We start from the raw sequence: 15,158 nt of genomic DNA on the forward strand, positions 1-15,158 counted from the left end.
AGTAAAATAAGCTAAATCAATCAATCAATCAACATACATACATACATACATACACACACACACACACACAAATACAAATTATTTTGTTAAGCATTTTCTTTACGTTCCTGTTCATTCTTATTTGGTCTCTGATTTGCCAATAGGCGATACTGGACTGGACTATAATCTGAATCAACGAAACTTAGAATGGCGTTGATTTCTGTCAGATAAGATATTAAGCAATTAGAAATTATAAGAATGCATAGTATATTTAGGCTTACCATATTTTTTTTGGTCTAACCCAGGACATATTCGCGATCAACTCGTTACTGCTGAATTTCAGGTTGTTTTTTTTCACAAAAAATAAATTGAAATGACTTAAAAGCCTTAACATTTTATTGGAACATTAAACTATAAATTGTACAAAAAAATATTAACATTATTTTCTAAAATCAATCAATAAATTTTCAAATGTTTAATTGAATAATACATTTTCTGATGTTTAGGAAGCCTCTCTGTTCTAGGTAGCATTATCTGTTAGTTGACTCAGTTGTACTTTTCACTAGACATGACTTTTTTCAGAAATGGTTTGTTTGTTTTAATAACATCAAAAAATTCACAACATGAAAGTTCTGAATTAATTTTAACTTCCAGCAGATGTTTAACAGATACTAAGCTCCGCGACAGGTTAAGTTTGCAGCAACTTTTCGCATATACAGGCCGATAAGTGCGCGCAGAATATAGTTCCGCTGCAATACTGCCGATTTTCTCACTGTCTTTGATATGAACATCTCGGTGGTTGAGCCAAGACTCGCACAGAAGATGCTGAGCGAGTGGATTAATACATAACCTGCTGTAAACTTAACCTGTCACGGGGCTTAGAAGTCTACCGCTTTCTGCAGACCAAATATTCCCCATAATTGAAAATACTATCTCAACTGGAGCAGATGTTCCAGGCAAAGACATAGCAAACTCAACCATTTTAGAAATGTTGTTACGTGAAATATCAGTCTTTTGAAATGCCTTAAAAATTGCTTGCCACTTCTCTTTAATAGTATCTGGTACTTTTTCAGAACTTGAACCACAACCTACCTTTTGGTTTTGAATTACTTTGTTCATCAAATAGGTCATCAATATTTACGGCATCTTTTACAATTGCATTAATAACTTGTGTACTCCCTTGTAAATCAGAAACGGTATAATCGATTGTTGCCGGTCATAAATTTTGGTCGTGAATATTCTAATACCGGTAGCTATATCATGTTCAGATTCTGAAAACCCCGGACATTTTGCAATCCCGGACAGCACTAAAAAAGCAGGACTGTTCGGGCTATTCCCGGACGTATGGTAAGCCTAAGTATATTGGAAAAAATATCTACATGCGAGTTTTAAATGAACGGAATGTTATTACAGCCTAATAAATAGTATTCTGGGGAATTTTTTACAAACATCTATAAGATTAATGAGATAGCAAACCAACTAAGTTTATCCCCCCCCCTCTGATAAAATCATAAATCCCACCCTGGTGATAATTTTCAGTTGACGTAGATTTGATTTCTTATATATTTACGGAAGACTGCCAGTGTCTTCGCCTATAGCTGAACTGTCTTTTTCTACAATGAGATATATTAAAACATGACTAAAGTCAACAATGGGCAAGATAAATGTTCTTCCATATCACTGTTAAACACTGGCGTACGAAGGATTTTTTTTTCTGGAGGGGCTGAAATTGTAAAGGTGGATAGATTTCAAGGGGTGCAGTGTGATATTACGTATATTTAGAACTTTCCATTCTTAATATAGCGATCGGGGGTCATTTTAAAGGGGATTTGCATTTACCACTCTGTTTTTCCTTCGAGTTCTTCACTGCTTTTATTTGAACATGTTAATTTTCTCACAATTTCAGCCCCCCCCCTGCGTACGCCAGTGCTGTTAAATACAGAAAGGGAAATTTTAGTTGACAAGACAAAAAAAATCAGGAATTTATACAGATGTGCAAAAAACAGTGCACTTCTATTGAAGTTTTAGATACGTAATTGGTTTGATATCTTAAAGTTTTCTTCACGAATCTAGTCACAAGTGGTTCTCAGTTGTAGTAAAATTAGGAAAATGTGAAGTTTCGCTGTATAGAAATTAAGGAAATTTAAATTTTTACTATTCCAATACCTATGTAGATTGTGCTTTTAAATGCCTTGCAGCATTATAATTTGTTCAGTGCAGGGTTGCTACGATTTTTTTTATTATGAAATTCCCTGACATTTCCAGGTTTTCCAGTCCAAAAATGATTTTTTTCCAGGCACGTTTATCATGATTTTTTATTTTGAACCTTGTGTTTTTCAATCAAATATATAATCCGTCAATTATTATGAATATTCACTTTCACAACTTTTTTTTAAAGCAAATTTCATTCTACACACACAAGAACACGTGAAAATTCGAAGAGTAAAATATACAGGCGCGGCTCGTGCATAATTTTCCTGGGGGTTCACCAAAATTATGCAAAGTGGACTTATCTAAACCTTTTGAGACACTACACGCTTTTGTTCGTAGAGATAGTACTGGGAAAATTATCAAATTTTGGCTGGTAGATTACTGACAAAGTTAATTTGCTTTATGTTCAGATAACAGTGACAGCACCAAGGAGTGTGTGTGTAGGGGGCGATCATTTTAATTTAAGATTTTCGTATGGTATTGTATTTAGGGGTTTCTCAGAATTCAGAAAATATTCTCGCCTCAATTTTGCCTCTTCCACTCTTGCCAACTCTTTTCTGGTCCCACTACTGTCAAATAGACTATATTATTGGAACTGGATCCTGAACCTACAGTTAAAAAATACAAATCTCTGCCTGCTAAAATGAGTATGTATCAGTAATCGAACCCAAGACCCCTTGATTACAAGATAATTCTTATATAACTATTCGAAAGTATATCGCTAAATCAAAGCGATTAGATTCTATTCTATGCAATATGTTAACTTCTCGCACAGCAACAACTACACTCCTTCCAATACACCTCACTTCACTCAACGTATCACTATGCCATATATATTTCAATCACCAGCCATGCACTTCAAAACAAACTAACAAGTATGGAGACAATGACACGTAACAAAGTTAAATGCGCGCGTCCCTTCGAACACCCTCTCGCGCTAGAGTATAACTGATCGCACGAAACCCAAACAACTTTTTGGTCGTCTTCTGACGTATGCGAAATGCCTTCATTGTTAGGTTATGCTTGAATAAATAGCAAATATTACATTTTTGGTCAAGCACGGTAAGCCCCGAAAATTGAGTGTATATATTCTAAGACAACTAAACCTAAAAAGCCTAACATGTCAACGAAAGCATTTAGTCTGACGTAAGAAGACCAAAGGTTGTTCAAGTCTTGTCCGATAAGCAACCCCTCGCCCTCGCGCTATTTTTTACTTTTCGGCTCCTTCCACCTGAAGTGTTTCCATCTTAAAGATGAAAACTCTGAATGTGTAGGCAAGTTGTTTTCTATCATATTTATCTTATTTGTCCCATCATCTTTACTTCTAGCTTTCGTTCGGTGTTACCTCTACATTTATATAACACCCTCTTCATTAATCTAATACGTATTGTAAAATATAAATAATACAAAGAGAATGCCAAATGAATTCAAATTGAAACACATAGTGCAACACTGGAAGAGAGAAGAGCGTGATTCACTCCAGCTCGCTGGTGATCCTACGAACTGCGCATGTCCGTTTTGACGAGACTGCCTTCCCCCAGTCTCAGACTGCATGTATTTTCGCCATATGTACGCGTCGAGCTTCTGCTAGCCGTCCTAAGCTTTTAGCATGGTAGGGGTTGGCTTGCGGAGGTTCAGCGGAGGCTTTGCACGAAACGGAACTAGAGGGGAGTTGAGTGGCTCTGGCCCGCGGTTTCTCCTTCTCACTAAGAGAATTTGCCACTCTACGCTTATGAACTTCTTAGTTATTGTTTATTTTGTATATTACTGGGGGTTCACTGCACATTTGCGCTATACAGCCAACCGCGCCTGAAAATATATAATTGCAATCGGCATCAATTGTATTGGGTACTACAATCACGTGCATCTAGCCTTCAGGCCAAAGTAACAGAAATACATGATTTCACAGAACTCCACAATATAAAAACAGAAAAAGTTAGAAAACCATACACAATTTTTCATTTATAGTGTCGTAGAAAATGCTGCTCTTTTGCTTGCATTTATCAGTACACAGCATCTGGAGAATTTTTTGTTGCATATAGTAATTTTATAGGGAATTCCAACAAGACTAAGATCTATAAAATAATAGACGATAACCTCATCTTCACCAACCTTTCCGATAATTATGATATATTGTCAATGTACTATAGTTATCAATCAGATATCTGGACTGCAAGTTTTACTTTGATATTTTTTCTAACATCTAGTATTATAAAAGTGAAAATTTATTACAGAAATTCGAATGAACCACAATTTTGCACAAGACTGACACTCATAAGAACTAAAGAAACAAGGTTCTAAACTGAATCCTTTTTGAGAGTGGAATCACAAGAACTGAATCCAGAAGTGGGAGTGAACTACTTGTTCATTTTGCAACTTTTTCGCTTGTAGACTCCAAAATGCACATAAATTCCAAACGATCTACAAAATTCCCAGACATTTCCATGATTTTCCCCTGACATTTCCCTGTTTTCCAGGTGCGTAGCAACCCTGCAGTACCATTAAAATTATCACATATTAAAATTATCACATATTAAAATTATCACATATTAAAATTATAGCTTCTTTATTCTAAAGAAGGAATGTGTTTAGTAAATTTACAACCATCTGTAATAGCGTATTTATTCCTTTTATCAATTCCACTTCCTTTGGATAAGATGATGTGGGGATCACCTGTCTCCCAAGGAGAATGCCCGTGATGATTTTTGTAATGGATAAAAGCATGAATAAAGTTAGCCCCAGCTACCCCCCCCCCCCCCTCAAGCGGACGGGCACAACTATGCCTATGGTCACATGTCTCTTCAGTCTGACAACTTACGCACACGTCGAACTTTCCATTTGAAACAATTTTCTCGAAGCGATATCGACAACAATGTCAAAGAACATTTTAAAATATGATAGAGGGCAATGTTATCCTTTGAGTTGAAGATATTTTGACAATGAAAACGAGTCTCAAAAAGTATTCGTACACCCAGTTTATTACCATGTTAAATGTTATTTATCTCCATAAACATGCATAAATTCCACTACACCTTCTATGTTTTGATCTAATAATTCTAGACTTTTTTAAAGTGGACTGCCTACACCTCGGCCGAAAGTGTCAACTACACAAGGAAAAAGTTACAAGCAAAGCATCGAGCAGTAAAACGTCAAGTGGGGAGCTGAGATATAAAGGTGAACATAGGATTCATAGCTCTGGTTGTCATATTATTGCCAAAGTCTTTTTGGAAGGTCGGCTTCAAAGGTACAACCCAGAATAGATTGTCTTGAACCAGCCAATATTGCCAATTCTGATTATATTTACCTTCGATTAAGTGTTAAATGAATATTACTAATTGACAACTAAAACTATTAGTTACACTAATGTTTACATTAATTAGAATGGACAACGTCATAAACAGTTTAAGCAAGCACAAATTGTAAAAATGTCAATTTATTAACAGTTTCCTCACTTACGTTTCTAATCCACTCCCACAAAATTTTCACCTCTGTTCGAGAATGTTCGTGCGTGCAAGGGCAGAGCTCCTAAATTATTCTCTAAAGCACGAGTAGAATAGACTGGTTGGCCACGCTAACTTTCCTTCCTTCCTGTACTCTGACAACTTTTCGGACAACTTTTGGTTCCTCGCGAGCCTTAGGGCACATGCTACGTGTAGCATAATCGTAAACTTATCCTGCCTACCCAGAGAAAATAAGGGGAAAAGTAGCAGAAATGCTTTTGGTGCAAAATAACCGTATTTTTATATGGACTTGCTTCAACCGCACACAAATCAAGCGTGACATAATTTGCATGAAATGACTTTTATAGTCGAAAAATTGTTCGATGTTAGCGAAAGTAGATCAGCAAGTTTGCTATCAGAACTGCTGCTTCGAGAACATTCATAAGAATGTTGCGCAACTGCTTTCACTGCTGCCTTCCTGACCTACCTCAAGCTCAAACACGAATCTGTGCGCACGTCTTATCTGATGCGTCAAGCTTTTGTTGCATTGCATATGAACAGTTGCTGGGGCCTTTAACATCTAGATGAAGGAAATGTAAAGCGTAGTCACGTTGTATTGTTTTCAAAGGTACAAATATGCATAAACACTTTGTAGTCAGATGTGCATGCAAGTAAGTTTTTACAGCTGTTTTAAAAAATTGAAAGTTGACCTTTTGTCAACGTAAATACGTGCAAAACATTTCTTTCCTTTCATGCACAGATTGGCCTTTCGTTTTATAATTATCCCATTTGAAAGTGTCTCATAATTAGCAATGAAGCACTGGAACAGATTCTTTGACTGTAAATGTAAAGAAACATGCTAACAAACCCATCAATTATAAAAATTCCTTATTTAAATTATTTTTTTAGAAACTACCAGTAGCACACTCCTTTCTGCACTCTTTATACACCACCAGGACCGGATTAAGACTAGATTGGGCCTGATGCTGCATACCGTCGATTTTTTCTGTACAACTAACTTTCATCAAGGTGAAAAATTTACTACCTGTGTCTAAGCGTCCGAAATTGGGGCTCCAATTTTCATTCTAAGATTTATTTTCAGGTTAATATAGCAAAAGAAAACTGTTCAGCTTTCGGAAAATTCTAGTCTGTTTTCATCTAGGCCTATTTCAAGAATGGACCTAATGCTGCAGCATCAATCCGGCCCTGTACACCACCATTCTTGGTTCTGATATGTTCAGCGCAGTTTTCTGCTTTTCACAGTCAACTTACGTCCAAGAAGAAACAGCATGTTGCTGTATTCTACCCCCAAAATATATATATTATTTAAAACTTACAAATTCCCAGCACGATATTTTTGTACAACTCTGTAGCCAGGAATGAAATACGACATTCTCTGTACAAATGCCTTGTGATCCGTAGACGTAGAACTTTTAGAAAGGAATTTCTTTCTTTCAGCATTACGCAGACCGTGAATTATTTTTTATCAGCAGATTCGCTCCAATGCTTTAGTGTAGAATCTATTCGGTTACTTCCATTGATTATTTGCGTTGTGCTGCAGATTAAGTTGCATATTCGTGTTAAGATTCATAAATGTTTCCGCAAAGTAGAATTTACGGTTTTATACGAGTACATTCTAAATAGAAAAAATCCCGTGTAAGGTGGGATATTTTATTTGAAAAGGCAGAAACAATCACACAAAGAAGTTCAAGGGATAAAATCAATTTGCTACAAATGAGTGGATTTGCTTTGGTGCATTTGCACACAATCTGGAAAGAAAGATATGCGGATCCTAATGCAAGTGAATTTCATACACATTCAGGAGATAAGCAAGCAATAAAAATGTAAGTAGTAGCTTATGCTTGCAGCACACTACGAACAATAAACGAAATTTACATATGTAGCAATATGTACATAACGATTTAACTTCGGTATTTTTTTAAAAAAATACCAGTTTTGCTTAGCAAATGTTTTTTAGAAGTTATGACAGAGCTGTCATGGATTCAAGCGAAGGCAGAACAGGTCAGAAAACGTCATTGCAACGTTAAAATAAAATGGATGGTCAACTTCCAACACTTTTCATGCAATTTGTCTTCCTCAGAGTCGCCTGGTGACAGATTTTATAAACTGAACCCACACTGAAATGGTCGGTTTTCATGACTTTTCAGTAAACCAGTATCATATATGCACTTATGTTTATATTATAGAGAACTATTATTGCCTATTTCATTTACCTCTCCGATTGCATTTATACTTCATCCCACGATGAACATTATCTACAATAATTGAAATTTATTATCACACCATCTGGTGAAAAAAGTGAAATTTCGAAGGTGGCGTCCTAGGTCCACAGCGAAATATAAATTCAGAACACAGCAAAGGTCATAACAATTTCTGTAATACTCATTCTAAATCAACGAAGTCTTGGCGGACAGTACTGGGAGAAAGTTAATATTGCACGTTGATCAAACTGATCAAGAGTAAAACTCGTTTTCCGATCTGGTACTACCTAGATGTCTCTTATGTAAAAATCTCGCAGGTTGTGGCTGTTAACGCCAACTTGGAACAAAAGATCTCACTTTTATGTGTTTATGTGAGTTTTTTTATTATTTAAGTCTACTCTTATGCTCAGATAGCCTAATCGGGATTGGACCTACACATTAAAGTGTAATCCGAACCATCCGCCTCTACCGAAGATTGAACCCAGGATCATGGGCATCTGGAAGGGGTCAAGAAGGGGGGTTGGGTTGCCTCCATGGTAAATTAATATAATCCTAAAATTATATATATTTCACACTGTAATTTCACTTCAGTCGCAATAATTTGAATTTAGGATTGATAATTACAAGCGAGACTGGTATAGATTGTTTCAAACACATGACAACTTCTAACTGAAGCAGTGTTTTTTTTTTGGGGGGGGGGTGCTTTGCTTGCCTGCCTTAGGACGTATGTGCACGGATAACTTGATTACAAGGCGATAGCGTTACCACCACGCCACCACGAGGGGGCGTATTTGAGAAAATTATATTTGCTAGTTTCATTAATGTTTCGCTACAGTTATTCTAAATAACAGAAATAGTAAAAATGTATGATCAAGTGCTTATATTTATTTGCTGTTAACATCTGAATCTACCTAGGTAGCAGAGAAAGAATCCCCACCCCCTGAATTCTCACACAGGTCTGAAACACAAACACGTTAGCGAACTATTAAGTAATCATTAATTTATATCTGGCGCGGGCTTAGGTGAATGCCTTAGTTGCCCATAGGACCAGTTCCGATACAAAAAGGATACAAGAAGAGAAGAGTTTACTCTTGCGTGGCATAATTTCCGCAACGAGAAACAAGAAAAAACGACGGCGTTTGTCCTGTCATTATGGCCACCTACGAATGCCCAAAGTATACATTTAACTAGAAAGGTGAAAGCTTTTGCTAATCACCAATGAAAGTCGAGCGTTTTCCTCCTTGGGGAATGGAATGCACGTTCCATTAACTAAACGATTAGCTTTAAAATCTGTGTAACTGTATGACATCACGTTTCTTTATATATACTGTTCACTTACATCGTATATTAACAGAGACGTCATTAAGGGGGGCCCGGGGGACACTGGATCTTCGAAATTTCGCAGTGAATATCAATGGAAAAATATCACTAAATATCATTGTACAAATCGACGTGCACTAATTATATTTATAATTACATTATTTTTATTGTGCAAATTTAGATTTTTATTTACAAAATATTTATTGCGTTATTATTTTTTTGAAAATAATTGACGCGAATATTCCCTTATTTACCACCATGCGCCTCTCCACTGAGTAACTTCGCGATTAGCCAAAGTGGCAGAAAAGCAAACTAAAACAAATGAAATCAATCAATCAATCCATTGAGTAACGCCAAGCAAAAAATATACAAATATTTATTGGATTATAATTTGTTCATTTGCCTAGTAGGGATTTCATGTCATTTAGTCGAAAACAATTTACGGATTTTACACGTTCAGAAAATATAATTTTTATATCGAAACTCTTGATGACATCACAAATGCAAAAGTTCCGCACATTCTGCATTTCAACCAGATGCTAGCGTGTAAGGAGAGACGGGCGTTCGTCTTTTGTTTATCTAAGCATAATATCTGCATTCCCTTAGAAACATGAGTAAGTAGGATGTCTGACTCCTTGTGAAATATGAATAGGCATTCCTTTCTCTGATGTCATACCATGTTATCTCAGAAAGCAAAGTAGCTTAAATATCACGCGAATGAAAAAAACTACTGCAGACTCACTTCCTGAAAATGAATGTTTCCTACCGCGTTCATAAATAAATATAATTGAAAGAATAGCTGCATACCTCTCTAGCCGTGGTGTTTGGCCGATATATGGTCCGCAGATCAAAGTAGTTTCATTCTCATGTAAGTCTCGTTTCAATTACGACACGAGATAAATGGATATGAGGTTGCCAATAAACAATGGAAAACAATAAATGTCATTCCTTAAGTTGTAAATAAAATGTAAATAATTGTAACGAGTTTTCACTTCATATGACTATTTGGTCATTATCATGTAGTTTGAACAAAATTGGTGTACCAGAAGCCAGAAGATTTTAAGATTTTTAATTATGCAACGTTAGAGTTGTTATTTGTAATAAGGGGCTAGCCCCCGTATAATGTGAAGGGTGCAAAATAGCCTAAGTGCTGGCGCACCCAAATTTTTAAATTCAAATTCGTAATTCTAAAAATTAGAGCTTGTTGCGAGATACCACACAAACACTGAGACTAACATTTCTTCCTAACTTTTAAAGTTTTTTCTTGAACGAGGCATGTAAAAGTTAATAAATTAGAGTATGCATTTCAGTACACTAACTGTATGAAATGTAGAAAAAAATAGCAGTTATGCTGGATATTCACTCATCTGGTGGTTCTAATAAAAAAGTCTCCCCAAGGTCAAATGGGATACAATAAATTTGGAATGAAATTGGTTTTATTTTTTATTTATGTTAATTAACGTCACATTTCTGCCACTTTTGGTTAATCACGACGATGAGGTTGAGTGATATGATGAAACTGACGAAGGGATATGAACCCAGGACCCTTTGACGAGGTAGCACACTGTGCTAACCACTCCTCGACGGAGGTCGGCGTCTACGGCATCGAGGAGGCCCGGCGCGAAATTTTTGCAATTCATTAATAACAAAATCTAACAGCTGGCTTTAACCACTTCAAAACACACACTCAATAGCATTATAATTACAAACGCGATTATCCGATCACTACACGCATTTTTATTTGCAATTTGTTCACTTATTACAAATGCACTGCCACCAAGTTTAAAAAGTTCCCTATACCTTTGCTTGAATAGATTTTAATATTTTCTGTGGAATTTTTCCTCATATAATACTGTTTTTCCTTATAACTATGTTAATTTCTTGTGGTATTTTTATTGAGAAAAACTTCGCGGTGAAAGTCACTGAAATTTGATTTCGTATTGCCTAGATAATTTCGGTTTCATATTAATAGAAGTTACAAAATGTGCCTAGATAATTACAAGTCTAAGGTAACTAACCTTTTGTCTATCAAGGAGCTGATGAAGGAATTCCTCCTAACTTGGGAATAAACTTCGTCAGACGCTGTAAGCATGGTGCACAATTCTTTGCAACCACTCTTACTGAATGAGTTCAGAATTCAATCTAATTTACAGAAGCTTCTAGCCACAAAATGTCTTCCTGGCTAGACCAAGGACAACAGCCGCGCAGCCAATCGTGCTGAATCGTAACACAGTGAATGTTACCGTAAGAGACCGGTCCCTCCAACAAAATGAAAATTTCAAGGTGATCTTCCGATGAACTTTCGGACTTTGCAAATGTATGTGCCCGTCCAAGGATAGACATCTCAGAGGAATGTGTGTGTTTAATAGCATGTTCCTTACGTAACAGGTTGAAGTGTATTGGGAAGTTCCATTTGGAAATGTTAACTTATTAATGGGTTTGTCTTCAACGTAATAACTAAGTGACATGGGATCAGCTTTTTTTTTAAAAAAAAAAAAAAAACTTATTTTCGACATACCTCTGAAAAAAATGTTAGATAATTGATAGGTTAGATTCTATCGCAGAATTTGCTAACCTTCTGTGAAGCAATTTTCTCATTCTAAGTTAATTTTGGATGTAGTAGATCTTTTCAACGTTTATTAAGCTTTTCTTTTGAAACTGGCCACCAGGTGGCTCCTGGGATTCGAACTAGTACTTACCCAGAAAGAGTATCATCCTTTCAGTTATTCTTTAGCACTTCCTTATCATTCCGATAAAACTCCGAGTTCCAAGTATAATTTTATACTATCCATATCTCTATAGTAAAATTGGACAATCTACCTTTCCACGTTATATTTTTTTCCATCTCGAATCAAGTCTTAGAATGCTTCTTGAAACAGAGGGTAGCAACTTTCTAGAGGCAGAACTTTATATGTATTATTTTTAAAAATATATATGTTTTTGTACGTTACGTTGATACACAAAATGTTTATGCATTTACACGTAATCTTAACTCGATATAATAAAATCAGTTTTTCTTGCAATACTATATCACATTTTTGAACTCTAATAACTAGAATATTTAAATTTTAAGATATGAACATTTCTTGCATTATCTTCATGAAAAGTTTTTCGCGTATCTTCACACCACCCAATCTTTCAATCTTTATAATAATTAACCAGATGCTTTGGAAATTATAAGGCAATCAGCTGATCTTTGTGTATTTTCATGATTCCTTCATCAAAACATTTACTTATTTTGATCCTTTTCGATTTTCAAAACTACATATACATTTAGTGTACAGTCACGGACACTGCCGGCTTGTAACGATTCCATTGAAAGTCAATGTATTCATTACAAGCAGGCAGTGTCCGTGACTGTACCTTGCACATCAGATTATGATACAATCGCATATATCTGTCTTTAAGGAGTAAGTTTAAACTTCACGCGAGTGCTATCGAAATGATTGTATTGCGAGCAAAGCCGGTAAGGATATTTTTTACATCTATTTCTTTGCAAATTAACAATTCACGAGGTCCCTCGACGTTTGCTATTTTCAAATTTTTGCTCCTTCGGGCCTGGGAGCACAGTCCTCTTGACCCGCCTCCCACGCGTAACTAGGGACTGTGCCCCCCCCCCCCTTTCTGTGTTAACTTTGATTCTCAAACTACTGTTCCTTAACCATGGTAACACAGTCGATAGAGGATCCTTTTATATTTTTTATTCGCAATCCTCCTGCAAGTTATCGCGTGAGAGTGTGCGTTTTCTCCCAAACTCTGTAGATTCCATTTCGGTTACCATCAACACATGAAAGTCGCACCTTAATAACCTCTGCCACTCCACATTTTGCATGTCTTAATGCTATTCCGTGACTTTATGTTCAGAAAATCCACTGCCAGAGGCTAAACATTTATTCCCGCACCAACCTCGGGCAAATAAGACTTGTCTCAATAACTTAATTGTGTAAGACGAGGGTATTATTTTCAGCACGGTTCTAATCGTAGAAACGCATCAACCGACACATTTAAACGTGTAATTTGGTTTTACTTGAAATGATTGTTTCTGACCTGTTTAATTGATGCATTTTCAGCGCATCACGCGGAACAGAAGCTGATAAAAGAACTCTTTTTTTGTATTTTTCTGTGTATTTTGATGCCACCAAATGTGTATCATCAGCAGTTTAATGTGATACTGGAATCAACATATTTGTGATTCAGTTTTTCGAATCCCGTCCTGGGTTTGGGTGTTCATTGTGAGTGTTTCTTTATCAAGTTCATCAGCTCATCATCATTGACTTGAAACTTTGTAACCTAAAGAATACTTTCAGTCGAACGGAAACAATCCATTGTGCAGAGTAATCATTTAGTAATTTGTACAAATCCATTCTTTTCAATCTCCAGAATTGATTTGCTTTTAATTCGTCTTTTGGCTAATTTGCGAAGATGGGGATGAGTGAAGATATGATGAAAGTGATGAATACACACTCACAAACATCCATGCCCAGGCCAGGATTCGAATCCGGGACCCCTGTTCAATCTCCAGAAGATAGCGCTCACCACGTAGACAGTGGCGTGCCCAGGATTTTCGAAAGGGAGGGGTTATGTGTACATTTTCTAAGTAGTCAGTCCTCATTTTGCCATATTTTCCTGCCTTTGACGTTCTTTTTTTAGAAATACTGGACCAAAAGGAGGGGTTTTAACCCCCACCAACCCCACCTTGGGCACGCCACTGCACATAGGATTTATTATTATTATTATTATTATTAATCCAAGACACAGCTGAGCATTAATATAGTAATTTCCACTCTTGTCCTTATTGCGAAGTGGTAACAGCGATGCCTGAAGGAATGCTAAAGTGTGAACTGAAATATAATTAAGTATTGTAACTAACTCCCAGTGAAACAAAATGAATTAAAAAGGACTTTCAAGCCTTTCATGTCCAACTAGGGCCGAGCATGCTATACACTCATCTCAGTAGAGGAGTAAGGTAGAAATAGGCTACTACCGTGCGATAACTTTCATTTTCCAAGTGGAAAGTCATCCCAGGTTTGTCGCCGGGTCACACGCGCAACAACACACACACGTAACATCAATGACAATGTAAAAAAGATTAATGGAAGATCTAAATATTCACGCGTGTGAATCTCATTGCTTTCAATGCAAAAAAAGATTCGTGCCCAAACCGTAATGAGACAATGGACTAAAAAGTGTCATCACATGCTGCAAAATTCATGATTCCCTTGCCCTGCCCCATTCAACTAAGATAGGATGATTCGTGAACACGTGATCGCCTCAAGTACAATGGAGCGTACAGGAAGTTGTGTTGCTTCATAGCAAAATGTGGGACAATTAGTGGTATGGGAAAGCTTCTGTTTTGTGGTTTAGCTGAAAAGTTTTATCTTGCTTTCAAATTAAATGTATACCCAAGATGGGATAGATACAGGTGGAACAATCACGCAGGGTGAACTATCATTGGATTCAACTTTCGGCTCATTCAACTTTTTCACCAATACAAATTTATGTTCGATCTTCCTGTCCCTACGCACAGGCACATATATTTTAATTTTATTGCCAACCATCTCTCACTTTCAGTCTACACACATGCAGATCTTCGCCAGTTAATGAAGAAATTAAAAATAAAATTAGAAATGGACCTCAAATAGATGCAAATTTACATTTTTTAAAAAATATTGTGGAAAACTGTTTTTGATAAAAAAATATAGTTACACATATGGGGGAGGCAATTAGCATATTCTACCCAGGAAGGTAGTAAATTGTGAAAGAGAATTTAGAAAGATGCAAACAAAAAAGTCATGGGACCTGAGTTTGATGTTTCGTCTAGCTACAGACCTGCACATAGTGTAGGTATGAAAGTTTAGTATCAGACATAGTTAAATAATATATTTTTACAAAGTTCCATTCTACTCTAACTGTTTAAAATCATTCAAAATATCATGATAGATTATTTTAAAAATTGGACTAAGATTCTAGTTTCCTAATTTCGTCA

General features: G+C 36.3%; 1 protein-coding gene across 3 annotated transcripts in view; it reads right to left on the reverse strand.

The window, feature by feature from the left end:
- Positions 1–15,158, reverse strand: part of LOC145996570 (very long chain fatty acid elongase 7-like) — a 108,434-nt gene that overhangs the window by 34,576 nt on the left and 58,700 nt on the right. The window contains exon 1 of one of the 3 annotated variants that reach the window (XM_083133082.1): positions 11,191–11,313. The exons of 1 other annotated variant lie outside the window; for it this stretch is intronic. In XM_083133082.1, the coding sequence (XP_082989208.1) occupies positions 11,191–11,264 (74 nt within the window). In that variant the 5' untranslated portion in view covers positions 11,265–11,313. Of the gene's footprint in view, positions 1–6,967; positions 7,050–11,190; positions 11,314–15,158 lie in introns of those variants that run through there. One more of the 3 variants, XM_083133092.1, reaches the window with a different exon arrangement.

The sequence above is a fragment of the Lepisma saccharinum genome, chromosome 1 (genome assembly GCF_977018435.1).
Source record: "Lepisma saccharinum chromosome 1, izLepSacc3.1, whole genome shotgun sequence".
NCBI lineage: Eukaryota > Metazoa > Arthropoda > Insecta > Zygentoma > Lepismatidae > Lepisma > Lepisma saccharinum.